General features: G+C 41.0%; 1 protein-coding gene across 2 annotated transcripts; it reads right to left on the bottom strand.

Moving 5' to 3' along the window:
* Positions 1-1996: 1996 nt before the first annotated feature.
* ccnjl (cyclin J-like) lies at positions 1997-21840 on the bottom strand. 2 transcript variants are annotated; one of them, XM_046030988.1, is made up of 6 exons: positions 21544-21840; positions 20776-20887; positions 16615-16825; positions 6280-6579; positions 6010-6169; positions 1997-5503 (listed from the first exon to the last, which is right to left on the bottom strand). In XM_046030988.1, the coding sequence occupies exons 2-6, from the start codon at positions 20851-20853 to the stop codon at positions 4981-4983; spliced, it is 1272 nt and encodes a 423-aa protein (XP_045886944.1). In that variant the 5' UTR covers positions 20854-20887; positions 21544-21840; the 3' UTR covers positions 1997-4980. The 2 variants fall into 2 exon arrangements, with proteins under 2 accessions (XP_045886944.1, XP_045886945.1); XM_046030989.1 differs by having other exon boundaries at positions 20776-20884.
* Positions 21841-22083: the final 243 nt, after the last annotated feature.

Raw genomic sequence — 22083 nt, 5'->3', positions numbered from 1 at the left:
GCAAACTGACACCGTGCTGTCATTTCACCACAAACAGGCTTAATGTTCTGCACATATATGGTAATTCAACTGCACAGTGGAATGGTATTGCCCCCAAAGTTTACAATTCAATGAAGCGTCACAGAAACATTTAATTCATGTAACAAATGTTAAAGCATGGTCGGAGAGGGCCCCAGGGCAAAAACAAGCTGCTGGACCCCTTTTAATCCCAAATTTTTTGTGCATTGTGTGGAACTTTCTAGGCTGGAATACTTCCAACCAGGCCCTAGATTTGTTCTGCAGTCATTTGATTAAACATGAACTACATTTTTGTCATGGATCTCGACTATTAGACAGGATCACAAAAACGGGTAATAAAACAGGACCCACTTTTAGACCGGCCTTTGATTTTACATATTCTACCCAAATAAATGTCAATTAAATAACAGTAATTCCTATCTTGTGTTAAACATCTTTTTAAGCATACACGAAAGGAAAGTCTCTGAAAGCACACTTGTTTCATGCGCATAAGTCTGCAAGTGTTGATTTCACTCAGCAGTCCTGATGTAAGTGCCATGATCCTTTCAACAATGCTGATTAAATGTAACAAACATACTGTAAGGTGAGTAGCTCCGCCTGCACCCCCAACCTACCCTTTATCCAAATTCTCCCTTGAGGACACATAAAAGGAATCCAGCAGCCGGCTTCTTTAGCCCCACATACAAAAGCTTACAGGAGACTGTGAGAATGATCCATTATCAAACTGACAGCTGTCTCCACCCACACATCTCCTTTACAGATGGGCCACTTAACATTGTAGATTTTGAAAAACTCCCTTCAGTCTCATAGACATTTTTTTTAACCAAATGTTAAAAATACACAAATCATGTAAATAGCGTGCATGCGCGCGCTGCCAAATACTGATTGCTCTTTAATCTGTAAGCCAAGTTAATTACGTTTTCATCAGGCTTAGGTGGAAGAGCATTGCATAGCTTTATTTTTTTCAAGTCTGTTGTCTAGCTTAATGCTAATTAAAGATCTGTGCACTGATAGGCATATGCACATGGTTAAGTTCCAGATTTCTGACTCAGGAAAAACACACAACTCCTCAATTTCATAATAAAATAAACATTCTACTGTGCTTGAGAGAACAGAGCCAAGGCTCAGAAACTGCAGTCGACTGCAGTGTGTCCAAAACAAGAAGGATGGTCAATTTGCAAGCATTATATAGAAGAATAATATCGTGTGAGAGAGCGTCCCATCGCTGAATAGATTTCTACATATCAAAATGCCATAAAACATAGAAAGCTCTGACTGGGCTGTGGAGGTGGAGTTAAGAAGCTGAACTCCTTTCTCAAATGCTGAATAATAACTTTGTCTGCAGTCGGAAAACTGCTCATGGACATATTATTCCACCAATGGTCATGAGTGCGCAAATGTCAGATTAAATGATTTGCTTTTCGAATACAATGTGTGCTTTAGTCAGTGGTGGGTAAAGTAGCAAGTCTACCCTGTAAAAATATTCCAGTACAAGTGTATATGGCATGAATCAAGTATAAAGAGTAAAAGTACTAATTTTGCAGCAAAACAACCCATGTCGGAGTTTATTTATTTTTATTATGTATGTACACCCTTATATACCGTTTCATCTGGAGAAATGCATCACATTTTATAGGATAAAAATAAGCTGATTTTCTTTGAAATGTAGTGAAGTAAAAAAAGAAGACAACGAAAATACTCAAGTTATTATGAACACAAATACCATAGAATTGTATTTAAGTACAGTTCTTGGCTTTAGTTTGGATTAGTAGCGCAATGTTTTAATGGATGATGTGCTGCACTGGCAGCATGTGGTCACAGCTGGAGGACTGTGTGTAAATCCTGCTGGGTGTATCACTGGAGCTGCTGCATTGTCTTCCCTCTGAACCAACTGGAGCAGTACAGTGGAAACCATCATTTCCCTAAAAGCTGCAGGAACGTCAGTCATGCTTCCTCAGAAGAAACACACCCTCAGAACCTCAGTTCAGAGTTTATTTTTCCATGGCACATTATGATAAAAGAATTCCTTCTATCGTTCAGTGTCACATAAACCAAGACGACAAATCGGTACAAAATAATACAAAAATATAAATTGGATGTTTGTGGTGTCATTTTGTTACTATCACATTAGAAAAGTGTTGAATGACATCGGCACCTTTCACAGGAGGGATAAATGTGTGGTAAACCTCTAGCTAAAAGACCAAAGCATACAGTAATATCCATCACTCAAAGGAAGTGGCTGCAATATGCAACAGATTCATTGTGTTCAGAGCCCACTGCCCTCTGGAGGAGATCAAGCTACAGCAAGTCAAATCACACAATTATCAAATAAGTTACAAAAGATGAACCAGTGGTGTGTACACGAGACAGTGATGGCTGTGGTCAGTTTCAACAGAAAAACAATATATTGCACCTTTGACACCTCAGTGAGAAGTTGCTCATGAATTATGAGGAAAAGACTGAACTAAAAAAAAAACCAAACAAGAAAATGTAGTTCACACCAACAGCATTCATCAGGAGAATCACTAAAAGCTTTTACTAAAATACACTGAAAGGGAATGTAAAGTAAAATGTAACATACCTGTACATAAAAAGTTAAAACAAAAGCATAGGATCACTGAAAAGGAAAACAAACAGGTCTATCTGTAACAGGTTTGGAGATTCACGAGTCTGTGTTGCAGTTTTCACAAGGCTTCATGTAGTGTTATCTTAGAAATGCACATGTCTGACTATGAGGGTTCACAGTTCAAGCAAGGCAACTTGCTGAGGGACAAGGCACAACGTGGTAACATGTCAAAAGTCCACAGCAGAACAGTCTCAAGTGGTAAGTCAAAACTTTCAAACTACACGCAATTCGAGGTTATTAATCATTTCCTTCACAATTTTCCACAACACTGAGCAGCTATTGGTTTCAATTCAGCCCACATCATCTCAGAAGTTGGGGTCCATAGTACAGCTGGAACAACTGGTGGACCTAATGATCAGTTGATCGACAGAAATTATTTTTACAAGCAAAAACGTCCCCAATTCTCTGGTTCCAGCTTCTCGAAATGTGATGCTTTTCTCCTTTCATAAATGGTAGTGAGCTGAATATCTTTGGGTTGTGGACTTCTGGTCAATTTGAATATTAAATTTTTAGCTGTCGGAAATTAGAACTGACATTCTTCACTATTTTCTGTCTGTCAAAACGATTAAATGAGAAAATAACAGACTCATTATTCAGTAATGAAAATCATCGTTAGATGCAGCCCTAATTCAGTCAACAACATCCCGAACTTTGGGTCCGTGGCCATTTAAGGTATCACTATGGTAACCCTTGAGGCCAACACTGGGAATCTGGATGTATTTATGCTTTAACAGGAAGTGGAAGATTGGGCATTGCAGCTTTTAGAAATCTGGGAAGCAATTAGCGGCGACTGACTACAGATGTGTGTGTGTGAAACCAGTGACCACGAGGTTGTTCCACTACGATGCAAACAGCCTTGTTTCATGCATTTAGTAACTGACTTATAAGCAGAGCATGGTCCAGTGATGAAGAAAGGGAATATTCCATCCCCCGCAGATGCTGCATTAGCATCCACTTTAAAGCATATTAGCACAGGAAAAATGGGAAGGCTGCTAGCTTCAGCCTTGAAACCTGAGCACGAATACACAGTTTCAACAGGTACAAAGAACACTATAATTAATCCATGGTGTTTTTCTAAACTGGTATAAAAATCTACATTATATCAAACAAAAATGAAATTCAAATAAAGAAAAAAAAAAGTCATCATAAATAAAAGCTATGGCATGTTTCAATGGCATCATATTCAAGTAATCTTGTTCAAGTCCCTGATACTCAGTGGTTCATGTAAACATTGGAGTCATTAACACAGACACAGAACCAACAGTTCATAAGAAGGCAGCAGCAATTCATATGTACAACACACAACCAACGCCCACGTCTCCTTCACCATGCTGGTCCAGTAACGTCAGTTTGTGTTCAATTCTTTGAGTGGTGCCCGGAAACACTGAAATTAAAACTTTAGTGTGACAAAAGCCTTCAGCTGCCAGACAGCCACATTTTCACCTGGGTGTATAACGGCTCTGCCACAAGGCTCGACTTTGGAGGTGGGAGAGAAGAGATGAAGGGATGAAGGGACACGAGAGGTGGAAAGAAAAAAAAGAAAAGAAAAATACACTGCAGGCATGTTCGAGCTGTGGACTTCACCTGCTGTGCTCTAAACAAGGAATTCTTCATCCTCTCTGAGGGCTTATGTGGTGAGGAATTCCCAGAGGGGCCCTTCAACTCCAACAGAGACTACAGGAGTAAGTTCAATGTTCGCTGACATTCAGGAGACAACTGAAAATTACAAGCACAGCCTCTTAGTTTCCTGCCAAGGCAGCGACAAGCCTCTACTTCTCTAAAATGGCTCAAGAAATAATACCAGCGAATTTGTCCTCCCTAAAATGAATAAAAATTTTTGTAATTAGGAATAAAAACAAATTATGTCAAGCAGCAAGATATCCTTATCACAGATATTTTGTGTTATGTGCGCTTCTAAAATTGGCTCAGCTATCACACAACTGAGAACAGGCACTGAATGAGGTGGGTGTTAGATCACACAGCTGCTTTCATCTCATTCACAGTGATGACAGTCTCACAATAACACAGATTTATAAAACCAGTTCAGAATATGGCAGTAACATTTTTTGCAATGCCTCAGTATTTTATAAGAGTCTGTGGAGCATTTGTCACGTTAGTGTGATGACTTCCACCGGGTCTGTCTTGCCTTTGCACCTCTGCTTGCGTTTGAGGCGTCTCTGCGAGTGTGACGGAGCAGTTGGACAAGCTGAAGGTGTTGTGGAGCTGACGGAGAGAGAGAGGAGGTCTGCAAAAGGATATTTTGGGGTAGGAATTTGGGACGGAAGCATAGCACTGCACTCCCGCAGGGGTTTGTGTTCCCTCTCCGTCTCCTGGCGTCACCTGTCAAAGCAGCCCGCTGTGAACGTGTGATGAGCCCCCAGGTAGCCCCCGCTGTAGGCCATACTCAGACAGTGACGCGGCTCTCCAGCAAGGGCCATCTGCATAGAAATGGGGCCCTGGAGCGGCAGTGCACGAGCCCCTGGCTCGAGACCAGAGGTCAGGCTTGGGTAGGAGGGGAACCCAGCCACAGGAGTAATGGAAGGAGCCCCAGTTAGGAGACCCATCCTGTGGCTCTGAAGGAAGTCCTGAGACATGTTGACTACAGAACCCAAAGCCTGGGAGTCAGCTAGCACATGCAGCTGGGAAAGGGACGGGGAATGGTGGGAAAGGTGTGGGAAGACGTCTGGCTGAAAGAGCAGCTGTGGTGTGGAGGAGGACGAGGAGGAGGAAGAGGCTGGTCTCTGGATGGCCGACATCGGAGAGAGGTGAGAGGTCTGGGGCTGAGCCTGCAGAGAGGAGGGTCGGTGAGGAGGAGTGGATTTGGTCTTGTTGGCCTCCTTTACGTCATTGTCATGAGCACTGTGGAAAGAAAAAAAGATGAAAGATACATCATCCTTGCATTGCAAGGAGAGCGCAAAGTGTGTGCGTACCTGACTAAAACGTCTAGCTAGGGAAAAAATGGCGGCTCAGATAAACCCACTGACGAGGAGATCAGTCTGTACCAACTGCTCTTACTACCACACAATAAGTGTGAACATGTGTTAACAATTACACAGATGCACACAAATAAACACACAGTCGCCTGCTGACCAATACATGTGCAACTTAAGTACAGCTATTAAACTACACAGCACTGAGGCGATCAGTTAGGATTATCAGATGGCTTTGTCAGATGAAAACATTTAAAGTCTCTACTGGTTAAAGCAACTGGCATCTTATAATCCTAAACCATGGCAACAAAAAATATAGAGATAGGGGCCTTAACATCATCTACCTTGAGTTGCCAACTAAACTTCAAGAGCCTGGCTTTCTGTTTGACCTTTTTTCTCTATTTGAGTGTGTGTTGTGTTGTGTATGTCCCTTACAGCAACATGAGTTCAATGCACTGGGTGAGGTGATCCCAGGTGTAGCCCGTTAGTAGATGCAGAGGAGTCGTCCAGCTTGGGGAAATCTGAAGGCAAATACGAGATGCTGCCACACACGCAGCAGCCACCTGGGATGGTCGGAAACTCAGAAAGGCGTGGTCTAGAAGAACCAAGAGACAAGAGCTTCATAAATTCTTTGATCAAACGGAAAAAGATAATAAATTCACATCTTACACCAAAGTCCAGTTCTCCTTCCTCCTCTTAACCCACCTTGCAGTGAGACTTCCAGAAAGTAGTGAGTGTATTTGTCCATGAAAGCCTTGGTCTTAGAGAGGGAGGAGAGGGGCCAGCCGTTGTACAGGTCGCCCTCCTGCACCGAGGCATGGAGGTAGTAGTCGATAAAGTGGGCCGGTGTGGGCATGCACAGATTCCAGCCAAAGGTCTCAAGCAGCAGAAGCTCCATTTTGATCAGATCCTTCTTGTTGAGAACCAGGTTCAGGCTGCACATAAAGCCCAGAGAGTTCAGCTGCTCCAGTTTGGGAACCCGGTCCTCCTTCTCCTCAAATTTACCTGGAAAGAAAGGAAGAGATGCAGAGAGGGGTTACTGAACACTGTTGATACTCCACAGCCACATCTGAAGTGAAAACATGGATCAACTCATAAAGACAGACTACCCGTACACGAAGCATCTGTGTGCATCATAAACAGTTGAATTCCTATGAAAGTTTATATTTATATCTACCAAGACTTTCTCTGTACTGTACTTACAAGATTTTACCAAGATACTTTTTTAAAAATGTGACATTACAGCTGAACATGACTAACAGTGTTTGTTAGAGTAATGCTTTTTTATTTTCACAATAATGTAAAAACACATTACCCCATTAAGTGTTTTTTTTATTGAACTTAAACAATTAGTTCATTAATAGATTAATTAACCAACAGAAAATTTTAACTGCAACAAATTTGCTGAGAAATTAATCATTTCCATTACCAAGCAAAAATGACAGTCCAGCTCTTCAAATGTGAGAATTTGCTGTTTTATATCTTTAAAAAAAAATGAATACTTTTTAAAAGGAAGGAAGGAATTTGAACCTGTTATTTTTCAATATTTGACATTTTATAGACTATACAATTAATGGATTAATCCCCCCAAAAATATACTTTTAGGAAATCATAACCACAGAGGACACACTATCATTTTTACAATTACATCAATAAGCTAATTAAGACAACTACTTGTGGATTTTAATTCTTCCCATATTCTTAATATCTTCATCAAAAAACAAATCCATCAACTAGTTTTAAAATCTTCGCTAAAGAACGTTTAGTTTATTAATTCCTTTCTCTCAGTAACACAATGAACACGTGGAGCAGGTTTATGGTCAGCCCTAAAGAGCCTTACTCCGGCTTCCACAAAACCTAACAAGTGCCTGCTAAGCATTTGCAATTAAGCTGACTATTACTGAACATCTGTGGGGCACTTACTGTGGATTATACAAGCCCAACACTTTCTATGAAAACGCCAGTTAAAGCTCGATCCCTAATATTTCTGTCCCTCTCACTCACTCCAAATTCTCGCAGACATTACAGCAGTGCCATTATGGCGAGCCCCCTCCCTATCCTAAGACATCCCCTTTTCCATGGCAACAGCCCCAAGGCCTCAGGGGTCCATGTGACCAATGAAGAGAGGCGATTCTGCCTTTAATCGAAGGGTCCAACAGGCCTCCTCTGCTCAAACTTCAAGAATGAGGGAGGTGTCAGGTTTCTCTTATACAGACTTCCCTCTAAAGCATGTGCCTTAGCTACACAGGAAGATGTGGGGACACGCTGAAGACGTATAATGAAACGGAAGCTAAAAATAAAGCTCAGCTGTTACTGGATTTTTTAGGCTGATCTTAACATTTGCAAACACAATAATGAAATATAGCACACTATTATACACAGTTTATACTGTTGCTTAATGCCATAACTGTAAAACATTTAATAAATGGTTCATTAAAACAAAATGTAGCTGTAAGCAGACTAAGTGTTTTTTAATGTATTTCATTTCTCCATAGGAGAAGGTATAATTGCTGAGAAATACTGTACATTAATAATCACTTTAAAATGTTATCTTATCTGCTAACAACTACATTATAGTTCGTTATAAACCATTTATTAATATACGGTTCATAAATGGTAAACAGGAGGACTTAAAGTAAAGCATTGCCTTTGATAAATATCCCTTTTCTTTTACTGATATGTACTGAGTGGAACACTTTACAGTTGAAAAACAAGCTTATCAGTCTATGTAATGGCAACATCTTCTAAATGACCTGAAATATGTCTTTGGCATTTCTGTTCTGCAACTTCTTGTTATTTAACTGGATAACTTGTGCAACAATATATCTGCAAATAAGCTAATATTGAGCAATATACTGGCCTGACTGATTTATCCAGCTCTAGGATTTGTCTAGTCGTACAGAGAATTATTCTTCATTGACCACATCTGTGGAATGTATGAAGTATGTTTAGCATCTTTGTCCAAGTACAAAAAAAAGAACTAATTCTCAAAATTATTACAAACATACATTTGCAGCAGTAAATTTGGGCCGTCACAATTCATTTGAACACACCAACAATCACACACTGCTGACAAAGTGCCATTCCGTCGCTTTTGCAAAATCACTGTGTGTTAAATCCACTGACCAGGAATATTAAATTAAATGTCTCAGCTTTGTCAGAATATGAATTCTGCTGGAAATTACAACAACCCTTCTGTTGTGGTAAATCTTGCCCTCTAATCTAAAACCATGGCAACCAAACATAGCATACATAAAACAGGGGCTTTATTGACTTTTCTGAGCTGCAGTTAGAAGTGTATAACAATTGTCTGTAGTGACACAGGTCCTGGTTGTCTTTCATGGACCTCATTAACCTCTTTATGCTCACGTCTCAGGGAGCGGGGCGTCTTCCTACACAGTGCAAGTTTTACCACTGATGTTGCGATCTACCATTAAGCTGAGGGGTGGGGGTGGGGGTGGGATTAAGGCAGGGGTGTGGGGGATCTGCAGCTCAACAGGCCACACGGGTAATTAGTAGAGAGGCAATAATGGCATCTCTCCACCAGAACAGGAAGCACTGTGAAACAGGGCTGTTTACAGCCACCAGTGCTCGTTCCACAGCCCAGTCCACACTTGCCCCATTCTCTCACCCTCATATCCTCTGGATCAGGGCTCTGCTGCCAGACTGCTATGTCCACACAGACGCTGCCATAAAAAGCCATCAATGCCCCCCAATCTCCACACAGCTCCAGCCTCTTTGATCTTAAGAAAGACACAGCGGAAGTCAATCTTCTCATTGTGCTCTGTGATTACTCCTCTGGTTTACTACTGCGGGTGCCGGGCACATGGGACACACGGGATGCCCAAAACCCTTGAAAACAAGAAACGAAACAACTTCAGAGAGACCTACAGAAGTACAGTATGATTAGAGCCACAAACCGGTTTGATTTACTGTAAAAAGAACTGACTCCTGTGTGTAATACACCCTGTATGACAAAGCAGTGATCTCATTCATTTCAAGGAGTTGGCACAGCAGGGGTGCAACCACAGAAAGCTCCAACAAAAAGAAAAACCCCACGGGGTAGTAGGGCGAAAAAGGTTGATCATGGTTCTACTTTATCTGTAGCACAATCCAACATCAAGCAACGGGGCCAGGTTTCCTTTGTTACATTAAAGTGCTAATTAGGTGCAGCTAACTTTTATTTACATTATGCATTGATCTGTCAATTACTTTTTTTGGTTGATTAATTGTAGTAGAGGACTGAGAAAACCAGCAAATACTTACATTTGAGAAGCTGGAAAGAATACATTTTGACATTTTTTCTTTAAAAAAAAAATGACTGGAAAGGTTCATCGATCATCACAATTGCTGCCGAATAATTTTCTTTAGATGCACTAATTGTTACAGCTCTAGTGCTTATATGAGTTTCGTCACCTATAGCAGGAGGATATTTGAGGAACAGAAACATGTTTTTCTACAGGTCTCTTTCTCCCTATTTAAAATATGCCAATTGCATCAAAGAATGTATGTTTAATGTCTCATTACAAAACAGACATACAAGATATTTGCTTAACCTCAAGCTAATATTGGCTGAGTTATAACTTAGATCAGGAAATAGATCCATGAATATGTAAACAAGATCAAGTATCTGAGCAAGAAGGAAATCTCTTCTTATATTCATGATCTTTTTTGATAATTCATGTTTCAGACACATTCAGTTGTTTTTCAAAAAAGTACTTGGGTTCACTACCAAGCCCAATCCACAAACACACTGCACTGGTCAATTAAAAACATGCACACACCAGTGTGTAGTGAGCACCTTGTAGTAATGTGGCAATTGCCCATTTGAAATTGTACAATCCTAATATAAACTCCCATTCTGTGAATCAGCCATTAAACTGGACTTCCTGATTTGTATTTGTCATCCTCTCACTGAAACCCCGTAAGCAACACCAAAGCAGCCCCTTGTATGGTTTTACGGTCTTCAGTGTAGATGTGGCCTGAGAGAGACGGTGCATTCCTCTCCTGTGAGTTCAGCCTACCTGGAATGCAGGTAGATAAATGATCCTATCTTAAGTCAGCGAGCAGCGAAGAGACACACTGATGACAAAAAAAAAAAAAAGATAGACTTCCTTTTCATTCCATCTATCCTTTATCACAGCACCCGCAGGTGACGGTGATGATGAGAAAAGTTCAAGTAAACAGGGAGGAGTTAAAGGTCAGGGGTTAGAGAGAGGTAAGGCCAGGATGCAGGGCCTCGTCACAGGTGTGCCGTTTTGGGTGGAGGTGGGGGTGGGGACGGTTTCGGGTGATAGGGGCTGTTGGGAAACCTGAGAGCTGTATTCTCACATAGAGATAAAGGCCTCTGTTTCTGCTGCTTTTCATTTAGCAGATGTCTCAATTCTATTCCATTTCCATCAGTGCTCAAAATAGTTCCTCTAAAAGTAATGCAAAGTGACTGAAATCATTTTTATGCTTTTAACTGCCCAAATAATCATTTTAAAAAAGGCAAGCAGTTAAATAGACATCAGATTTGTTGAATGGTCCATTATCTCTAATTTCTCTGAAAATTTGACAATATATTAGGTTAAAATAGCAAGTGAAAAGACTATAACGAAGGAATGTGGTATAAAAGTGCCCCGAACACGTGACCAGTAAATAGTAATAGTAAAAGAAATACAAATGACACATCTTGGGGAAACCTGACATTATACAAGACTCAAATCTGGGACATTGTAGTGGAGCTAGAAATTAAGCTGGAAACTGTTTATCATAATTATTGATAATGTCTTGACAATAAAGATTTAAGGCCAATCTTCATTTTCTTTTCTTTCTCTTCATCCTGGACTTGACAGCCATGGAGGAATTTCCTCTGCTCTTTAAACTCCTTTTATTTGCTGGTTCATTTTTCACTGGGAGTGTGAAATTGGTCACTGCTCCATCACAGAATCTCAGTGTTGCCACCCCTGGCCCCAGCAGCTCTCACAATGTAGGCCTGGGCCGACCCTTGACCCCTGATGCTAATGCCTGGGTGACCAAAGAGAATTCTAGAAACCCAGCCTTGTGTGTGTGTGTGTGTGTGTGTGTGTGTGTGTGTGTGTGTGTGTGTGTGTGTGTGTGTGTCCAGTTTTGGGGGACCCATCAACTGATGGTGCAAAGCGCCTTATCGTTTGGGTGATGAGGGCTGACACGGGGAGTGTGTGGACAAACGGCCTCAGGCATTATAACAAAACATGAAATATGATTAAAGTCTAACATTTGCACTACACAAGCTCTCTCATATAAACAAAAAAGTGAATTGGTGCTTTGGGAGCATCTGATAATATAAATATTAACTTTTTCCAAACCCATCTGTACATCTTTACATAATCTCTTTAATTAAGGACAGCCCCACACAACAACAGCTCCATCAGAATTATTGTCAAACCTCTGAAAGGGGGAAGTGGGTTCCCTATTAATCTACATTTCAGGGCACCCTGCTGGGTGGTTCAGTTCTAACATGTCCCATTTTGCAGGCCACAACCTCTACCTCCCTTTCTACTCTGTTTAACATCAGCAGCCGACCTGCCTTTGAAGTGCCGCTCTACTCGTTTCCCAACCCCCCAGGGATGTGGGGCTGCTTTTACTGGCTGCCCTGTCCCAGGACTGGCTCGCTCTGCCTGTCCCTGACAAGGTGAGAGAATGAAGAGGAAACAGAGACAGTGGCCAAAGGCAAAAGGACACCACCAGAGCCCAGTCAGTAAAATGGTCATGTGGCAGTAAAACAGTGCACTTTCAACAGGAAATTCTCTAATGGATTAGACTTAACTGTGTATCTTAGATGATGACAAGAATAGAAATCCATAGGTTTATCCAAAGGCTGCCACAGTGATCACAATGATCTCATGTAGCAAAAACACATACACGCACACACAAACACACGCCTGCACACACAACTGCCACCCCTCAGTCTTGGCTCCCCTCCCCCTCTCTGGGAAGGGTCTGGCTGGCTGTCCTGCTTGCATTGACGGGCTTTTGTTTGAGGCCTGACTCAGAGAGCATATGGCAGGTGCCCCTCGGCACACAGTTCCTCCCAACCCCCGGGCTCAGAGGCCTGCGTAAGTGCAGTGTGAAGTCAATGGCTCTTTTTTAAACAGACATCCCACAATACTGCTGTAAAGAAGACCCGTCTTCATTTTGGCATTGCTTTTTTACACTGAATCAAACAACGCCAGCATTCTGCTCCAGTGTGACAGTAACACAACAGCGTTGGCGTCTAACCTACATGAGTTCTGAGGTGCTTTTGCTAGCCGTGCACATTTATGCCATTTAATTTTTTTTAAACACATTTTTCAAGGAGTTTCTTACATGTCCACTAAGGTGGACAGCATGTGCCTAAGATTTTAACTGAAGAAATATTTATTTTACAAACCAATGAATAAAATTATAGAGTATGTGAATACTATGTTTTTAAGGCTGTTAAACTAATGTGGTCACATATTTTAACATATCTAATGGAGTTTATTTCAATGCAAAAACGCTAAACCTTACTTCTGACTCCTCAGCCTCTCTTACTCAGCACCCTCAGCTCCACTATCAATGCTGCTAGCATTTGGGGATCCACCCATTTCTGGCAGTTTAACAATTGTATTACTCCTTAGTTATTACTAGATGTTACCAAATTTTATTTACCTTTTCTCCTATAGTTGGAGGAACGTCAAGATATACCTGAGCTGCACAGCATTTCCGATCATCAGTCGGCCGTCTTGGTTTTGATGAATTTAAGTTGCACTTACAACGGCTTACCAGAGGGTAGCAGTGTATGGCATGACACACTAGCGTCCACTGTAGTGGCTGATATGCAACTAGACTATCAGAACCTCTGCCCATTCAAGTAAATTGAATAGCTGTCCACTGTAGTCATAGACCACTATGCGTGAAATGGTTAAATTCCCCAGCGGTGGGTCACACACATAACGTCATCAATGCGTGACACCCTGTCCCATCCTGCCGGCTTTCTTTTTTTTTTTTTAAATATACAGAATGGCGAGGTGGCGAGGCCATCTTTGCAATCAGAGTAGTTACTGCGTGGGATAAATCTGAATATGAGACTTGAAAGAGGTTTTTATTTAAAAGCAATCTCATGAGAATTGGCCTTGAACAGGTTGTATGAAAGGGGCTAGTATGACTGAGCTTCTTGTGCGTTTCACAGGATGATCTTTTGTTTACTTAAACACCCTTCTGAATCAGGTTCAGAAAAAATAGATACAATCCACTTAACAATAACTTGCTGTAGAACCACAACACTGATCACAAGATCACCCAATAACCATAATCAAGAGCAAAATACATTAAAACCCCACAAGATTCTTGTTCTAGCTGGCAGCAAAACCATACCATACCATAACAAATAGCTGCAGTATGCAGAGCTCTGACTTCAGGGACTAAGATCTGCCAGGAAGACTGATGTGATCACTGCAGGACCCCATGCAACAAAACACAATAGAAACTTAACATTGGGGATGTGGACTGGTTTATAATGGAAATATTCATGGTAAACACAAACAGTCTTCGCAGCAATTCACATTAAATTTCCCAGGAGTTTTTTTTTTTTTTTGAATAATTGGATTCTCTTGAATGAGGCAAAGTCTCTAAATAAGTGCCCAACAGTTAATAACATTCGAGCCCTGTGGGTTTGAAAAACTGACCATAATCTTACTCCAGCAAATGAAGAACAGCTCATCCACGAACAAACACATGCACTCACAAAAACACACACACACACACACAATAGAGTAACAGGATTAAGCAGGGACTGCTGAGAGGCAGAAAAGAGGTGGCAATTAATTAACCGAGTGCGTAAGGCTGAAAATCCTAAAGAAAGACAATGTTATGTGCCTGTCAAAGGCAGGCAGTGGGACCTGGGGAGGGTGTTCAATAACTAGGCCAGATTCCAAAGCACCTCAGGACAGATAAAAACCCGAGACAACTTTGAATCAAAAGCCCTTTCAAGCCTTCATCAATCATGGCAGAAACTCCCTCGAGTCCTGGAGGAGTCAGAGGCAGGAGAGCAGGAGAGCCTGATGAACTGAGAGCCACAATCAAAAGATTCAATAAAACCTGATTAATCTATTAGAGAATAGAGGAACCACCTCTGTCCACGTTGGCTTGATAATATTTATATCAGCCCTATGAGCAAGCTCTCAAAACTATTCTTGGATTCTCATGAGATTGCTTTTAAATAAAAACCTCTTTCAAGTCTCATATTCAAATTTATCCCACCGCAGTAACTACTCTGATTAAAAAGAAGGCCTGCGCACGACTACGCACACACACATACACAGAGCCCTCCCAAGTGAGCGGGCTCTGTTCCAGACTCCCACTTTGACGACATCATTAGTCTAATTACCCATGATGCCAAGGGCTGCATTAATGTACAGAAAACCTCACAGTCTGTTAATCACCAGACAGACACAGAGACACTTCTAACTACCACACAAACTGCACCATGCATCAGCAAGGGAAGACTGATTTACACACCTGCTTTACACGAAAAAACACACAGACAATTTTATACTTCACAGTAGAGAAGCATGTTGGTTACTGGTTATCACACTAAATCCTTCTGCAGAATCACTGACAGCATGAGAAAGGACGCAACTACAAGCAAAGAATAACATCAACCAGTCATTAGCCGAGGGAAGAAGAGATACTTAGGAATTTAAATCCAAAGCTTTAACTTGATTTACATCTGCACAGTGCAATCACCAAATTTGTCTTCAGTCAGACAGCAATTTAAAAAGGACAAGGCTGGTGTTATTATATATTTTCAGTTAACAAATCCCATGAAAAGACCAATATGATTCCTACTTTCCAACTTCCCTTTCTTTAAATGGCTCAGTCATATCTTAAAACAGCTGGCCACTGTTTTTAGCAAACGTTCCTTAACAGGACGAAATAGTGTGTGTGTGTGTGTCTTGGGGACTATTTTATGCTGTGGATTAATACACATTTGGTGCTTAAGTGAGTATTTAGGGCAGCGAGGCACTGTATGAGCGATCGACTCCAAATAAACTACAGAGGCTTTACTCATGGTAATGAAGGAATATGTCAGCCGGTAAAACTGTGTGGCTCATTAATGTGCTTTTAATAGATTTTGGACAACGACTGAGCTCTATTGCACAAAGGAATAAGCTACAACACGTGTTGGCTACACAGGATATACGTATTAGTAGGATCAATTTATAATTGCTTTTTATAGGTTATGACGACAATAAGAAAAATATAGAATGTCATTATCCTTATTCTTTAGATATGAAAACATAGGCTTATCACAGAGAAAATTGCCACTAGATATTTAACCTGAAGACAAAATGGATGTCCTCTGCACAAAAATCACATGTTCTTCAGCGACAGAGTAAAAAAAGGAAAAGAAAACGTTTTACACCTTTGATTAGAGGACATTTTGACCTTGGTACGATCAAACTGAATGGATGGGACTAAATCAGCAGTCGCAGACATGTTATCACAGACAGGATTAAAGATCTACTAAATGTTCTGCAGACACGAGCGTAATCCCCAACAGTTTCTCCTAAAAGAATGGCACAGTCATCCAACCACAATGGCAACCGTGTTTTTTTTTTTTTTAACATTGCAGCTACAGTAAACTGTCATTACAGGCTCTAAGATCAGTCTGAGAAGTGAAGCTTGAAGAAAAAAATACCATCGCGGTCTCTTCAGCGCAACTCAAATTAGCTTTTGTTGCAGGAAGTGTTTCACCTTCTGTCACGTGTGCATAAACCACAGTGACGGAAGATTCAGAGTGTAGCTCTTCTGCATTTACAGACAATCCTTGTCAAGAAAAAACACAAAACCTAATCTTTACCTTACCTCTGTACTAGATTTACCATAAGTTTAAATTTTTACAGTTTCCAAAACATACATTTAAAAACATGTCTGAGTCTAAAGAAGAAAAAAGAAGAGCTGTTCTTTAAATAAATGTTCCTGTCAAGCAAACCTAAAAGATAAAACAAACATGTAGATGGGTTTAGGGAAGAAGGTATAAGAAAGAGCACTTACTAGCTAGGAGCAAACAGGAGAGGGCAATGACATAGAGCTGCTTGACAGCCACATCGTAGTGGTCCATGAACAAATCCAGCAGGTACACGGCTAGGTGACGTGCTGTAGGACATAGCTGGTAGCGATTACTCAGGATGGCCAGCAAGTCTGCAAAGTATCGGCGCATGCCAATCTGCGGCGAGTGGGCCCTGTAGACCGGTAGCTTCAGCTCCTGGAGGGAGAAGAGAAGAGGGGGTGGGGGCATAAAGGACAGGAGGTGTGAGGAGCAGGCTGGACAGGAAGAAGTTCTGGAGAAACATGGGGACTGTGAAGAATATGCATAATAATAGTGATGCATGTCTCCTGCTGACAGGAGATCTGCTGTGGGTCTAAAACACTTACACCAAGAATAAAACTCAATTTACCATCATTAATTCTTATGCTTCAGCCTCAATTCAATTCCATTTAATTCACCATCGCTGCAAAGAACAGGAGCTAATGTGGGTCATTGCAGGGGTCTCTGAAAAATGGGCTGAGGGTGGGGTGTGTGTGTGGTTGGGGGGTGGGCATGGTTCTTCCAGCGGAGGTTGAGTAGTAGATAGGATTAGCTTTCACCCCTAGCACATCCCCTATTCATGTTCAATTAGCTGCATGTGTTTCAAAGTGGGAGGAAGATACTCGGGGGGCATTAGCATTAAATCAGCCTCTTGTATCTTCCCAATCAGTTACGGAGAACAGGAGAGCAAAAGGCTTCCGTTTCAAATTCAGCCTCAGAGTAAGAGACAAAAAAGATTTAGTGCTGGATGTACAAACTCCCAGCACATAATTTCTCTGTATTTAAGCTGCTTATATCAAAAATGTTTGTTTTTTGCTCTCTGTGAATCTGACTAAAAACAAGGGCTTTTGATGTGGAGATTGAGGATTGATTAATCTCCTTAAATTCAAACTGTGAGGGGTCCTTCAATTGGAGGAAAATTACAGGAATCATCTACATCATGTCAGGACTGTTGTTTAGGAACATCATGACCATCATAACATCATGAACTTAGGCTGGTTTAAACAGTCCCAGTGTGGCTTTAAAGCTCCGCATTTAAACTCATAGCAAAACATGCTAGTCAGTACTCTGCAAAACACAAAGGGCACAATGTACCAACCCGTCATCTATTTATTTTGAGCTGAACTAAAACACCAACGATGCTCAGACTGACACTTCAGTGGAATCCAAAAATAAGCTGTAGCCCCCCTCCCAAATCCACATACAGCCACTCCACCCCCAGTGCCACAACCAACTGTACCACCCAATCCTTCCCAAACTCTTCTCTCCACTCAGTGCTTCAGCCTCTGGTCCATCTGTCTGTCTGGGGGTATAAGGGCAGCAGGAGAATGGGGGTAGATGAAGGGGGAGTCTGGAGGGGGGACTCCGGGGGGGTCTGTGTGGGGTGGAGAGGTGCCTTTGTGGGGGACCCGCACCATAATTAAGGATTCCACAGCTGCCTCTGCCTAATTTGCATGTCTGATAATTTGCCACATGCTACACACCACCACTATCTCCCACATCAGGGCATTACCACTGCAGCAAACGTCATTAAGGCTGAAGGAGACTGTGGGGGAGCAGGCGCCATGCAGGAAATCTGAACACTGTGTGAAGGCCTTTTTACACACAGCTCTGATACTGATTTCACCATTCTTTTCCATTTCACGTTTTACTGTGTCGTCAGCTTAACCAAGTCTGAATATATACACATCCACTCATCAAAAGTTTGTGAACACTATAAAGTATTTTCAACATTTTTATTAAAATATAAAGCAACTATTTTTATTTTCAATTAATCTGTCAATTGTTTTTTAGATTAAGTGTTAAATCCCTAAAATATACAAAATAAATAAAACATAACCACCACAACTTCCCAGAGTCTAAGGTGACTCTACTGATCGCTTTTTTGGAGAGCTGTAATGGTTAGTTGACAGAAAGAAAATTAATCTGCAATAATGTTGATAATCAAATAATCGTTCATCATTTTTCTAGCAAAAATCCCAAATATTTGATGACTCAAAATGTCTGAGTCACTTGACCTACAAATGACTCAAACGAGATGATTATCAAAACTGTTTGTTGTCCCAATTTTCTTTCAGCTGATTAACTGAATAATCAAATATAATGCATTTCAGCGTTATAAATAATGAGGTCCTGGCAGGATCTGAGCACTTTCCGATTTACAGACCCTTAAATACAAAATTTCCTCCATCACTACAAGAAGTGAATAGCTATAAGTTCACAGCAGAGAAAAATTAAGCCTTTACACCTCTGAGGAATCAAAAGATCGTCTTCCTGGGAAAAATGCCAAAACTCTTTCATTGTCTTTATGATGAGTAGGCACTCCTATGATTAACTGGGTAATTTATTTGTTGAGGGACAGAAAAAAAACACCTTGGGCTGTGGGAAATTGTAACAGGTATTTTTCACTATTTTCTAGGGCAGCAACTAACGATAATTTTCATAATCGACTAATCTGCAGACTATTTTAACGATTAATTGACCAATCATTAAGTCAATAAAATGTCAAGAAATTGTGAAAAATGCTCATCACAATTTTCCAGAGCCCAAAGTGATGTCTTCAAATTGCTTCTTTGGTCCAACCAACAGTCCAAAACCTAAAGATTCTTCATTTACTATCATAAATGACAAAGAATAGCAGCAACTCATCAATTTAAGAGGATGAAACAAGAAAAATATTCACATTTTTGCTTAAAAGATGCCTGAAACGATTAATCGATTATCAAAATAGTTGTCAATTAATTTTCTTTCAACCCGACTGATCAAATAATCATTGCAGCTCTACTATTTTCTGACATTTTATGGGCAGACTAATAGATAATGAAAACAATCGATAGCTGCTGCCCCAATGGTGAGTTTCACCATCAAAAAATGACAGTACGTTGGCTACTACAGGTGCCTAAATACAGCACTCAACTCCAATCTGCTTAAATCTTTAAAAATGAAAAGTCTCCAGCCTTCCTCAGATTACCATATGTTTTGTGTAACTTTGCAGCATTTACAATGAAGGTAGTGCATTATAAAGTGTATTGTAGTGAGTCTGTTGTTCGGGATTTCACCAAAAATGCTGATATAGGGCAATCAAGCCTAACATTAGACTGACTCACACTCTCGCTCTCTCTCTTATTATGGTTAATGAGGAAACAGTGGGTGTGCTCTTTAGTTTCCAGCCATGCATTCAAAGTTTCATTCAAATTGACAGCTCACTCTGAGTCAGACACTGTCCGCCATAAGTAACCTGAATCAAACCAAGTGTAAATAAATGACTCATTACAAGGCTCACAAACATCCGGTTTCACAATCTGATACACTCCAGTCCTCGCTCTACATATGCAGACAATCTCTGGCACATTCAGGCACCTGATATCTAAAACCTGATCTGTATTTGTCTCCCTCAGTGTGAAGCTGGCAGCAGCATCCCAGCTCCAAGATGCCAGTCAAGTGACAGATGTCTCCATTAAAGTGACACATGGGAAGAAATATGATCAGGCTTCTGGGTTAATTAAGACATTCTCAAATAATGAGCCTTAACTCCTCCATGTAATCCAATTTAGATCATGTTTAAACAGACAAGGGGACCCATGTAATTATATTATAACTTTCAATACATTGTGGGGTATATCAATATGCTGCTGTGGAATATCAGCACAGGCCTGTTTTTTCCTCTGAATTAATCATTTTAATCACTAAAAGGTCCTAGTCTGGTTTTGCACAGTCCGACCCACTGTCCAAAACCCAAATAAAATAAATGCATTACATTAGGACAGAAAGAAAAACAGAAAATATTCACATTTAAGAAGATTGACAGTAATTTTCTTGCTTAAAATATACTTAAACAATTAATTGGTAATTAAAATGGTTGCTGATTAATTTGCTTTTTATTGACATAAAGATTAATTGACTGACCAATTTATCTTTACTCAATAATCTGTTGTTTTAATCATATTATACAGTGCAACACACGCTATTCCCAGGTTGTTGGAGGATGGAAAAAGCTAGACAGACTAAATGATTGCAATGTTTTTCCAATGTAAATGTCAGGCACAATCAGCACGTTTGGCTCACACTGTCAACATAGCAACGTCTTCCTATCAAAATAAAGCAGTGATCAATGATGAAACACTCACCTTTATGCGGAGGGATTGATGGATATCTGCAGCCAGCTGTCCTTTCCACCAATGCAGCTCCCTCTCCATCTTTCCCATCCAGGGGGGGACTTCAAGAATCAAGATTTACCTGCTGAGACAAAACAAGACAAAGTTCTTCAATAGGTGGCATGCTGGGCTCAAAGTTGCGAGTATAACTAGATAATAGTCTTCAAACTGGATATTTGATCAGAAACCCATCTGATGAAAGAGAGGGTCGAGTTGAATTAAAGTTATTCTACACATTAAAATGGATTTTAGGATTTAATAATCTAGAGGCTTGCGCTTGTACTGGCAGCTACGGCTGTTTTTGATAAAGTTTTTGAACACCTTGCTGATCCCACAGCAGAAGTCTCTTCCCCCGCATAGGCTATAGGCCATTTTCTCTGCTCGGGAATTTAAATGGATCAAATAAATGCCCGCTCGACCACTCTGTCCAGGTCAAATGAATCAAAGCACACTTTCAGTTAGGACACTTTTGACATGGTTGTTCAAACGACAAATTACGAACAAACCCGCATTCCGGTTATCGTTCACATCGCGTCAGCACCACGAGACAGCGGCCAAACAGTGAGGCTACACAAGTTAACTGCCCACCGAGCTCAGAAATGTTATACTGGCCTTGTTCAAAAACAAAAACAACACGCCGGGATAAAACTAAACACCTTCACACGAACACAGCTTATTTCTCCAACACGGCAGCAACCCGGTGAACTTTTCGTCTCGGTGTTTTTTACATGTGCCACTCACCGCTCCAACGGGAATGCCCCCCAGACCCCTTTGTCTCAGTCCGACATCCTGAACGAGAGAACTCCTCTTCGGCTCAACTTTGAGAAAGACCTCTTTTTTTTCGGCAAAAAAGGCAATGTTCAAATCCGCTGACAAGTTCATGAAACACCTCCCGCCGACAAACGACGGCAACAGGCGTTTGGTCGCGCCGTTCACCCGAAATGTTTACACTTTTCCGAGAGACACAGCTCGGCCGTTTTCTCTCCGGTCTCCGCTGTAACAAAGTAACGTCCTCGGCTGCACCAGCTGCTGCCGTTGAGGTACGAGGCTCGTGCGCTCGACGTGAAGGTCTCTCTTCCGTGCTGGGAGTTGTAGTCCTTGAAATCAGTGTCAGAACTACAAACAAACCACGCTTATTTTCTTCATTTTAGTATTTTACTGTGATAATTTTGTTATTATTGATTTTATCACTTTGGTATTTAGCTTAGCATACATTGCATGAAACACGTTTCACTAGCATAGTAGAAAACGCTTGATTGGTTGATTAATTACTGCCAAGTA

Source organism: Micropterus dolomieu, linkage group LG19, assembly GCF_021292245.1.
Source record: "Micropterus dolomieu isolate WLL.071019.BEF.003 ecotype Adirondacks linkage group LG19, ASM2129224v1, whole genome shotgun sequence".
Lineage (NCBI taxonomy): Eukaryota > Metazoa > Chordata > Actinopteri > Centrarchiformes > Centrarchidae > Micropterus > Micropterus dolomieu.
The sequence above is the reverse complement of the archived record's forward strand: the minus strand, read 5'-3'. Positions and strand labels throughout refer to the sequence as shown.

Excerpts from the sequence above, each read along its gene's own strand:
- ccnjl (XM_046030988.1), bottom strand. The coding sequence starts at position 20,853 with ATGGGAAAGATGGAGAGGGAGCTGCATTGGTGGAAAGGACAGCTGGCT. Across the intron at positions 16,826-20,775 it reads ATCAATCCCTCCGCATAAAG|GAGCTGAAGCTACCGGTCTA; the intron begins GTGAGTGTTTCA and ends TTCTCCCTCCAG. Across the intron at positions 6,580-16,614 it reads CTCCTGTTTGCTCCTAGCTA|GTAAATTTGAGGAGAAGGAG; the intron begins GTAAGTGCTCTT and ends CTTTCTTTCCAG.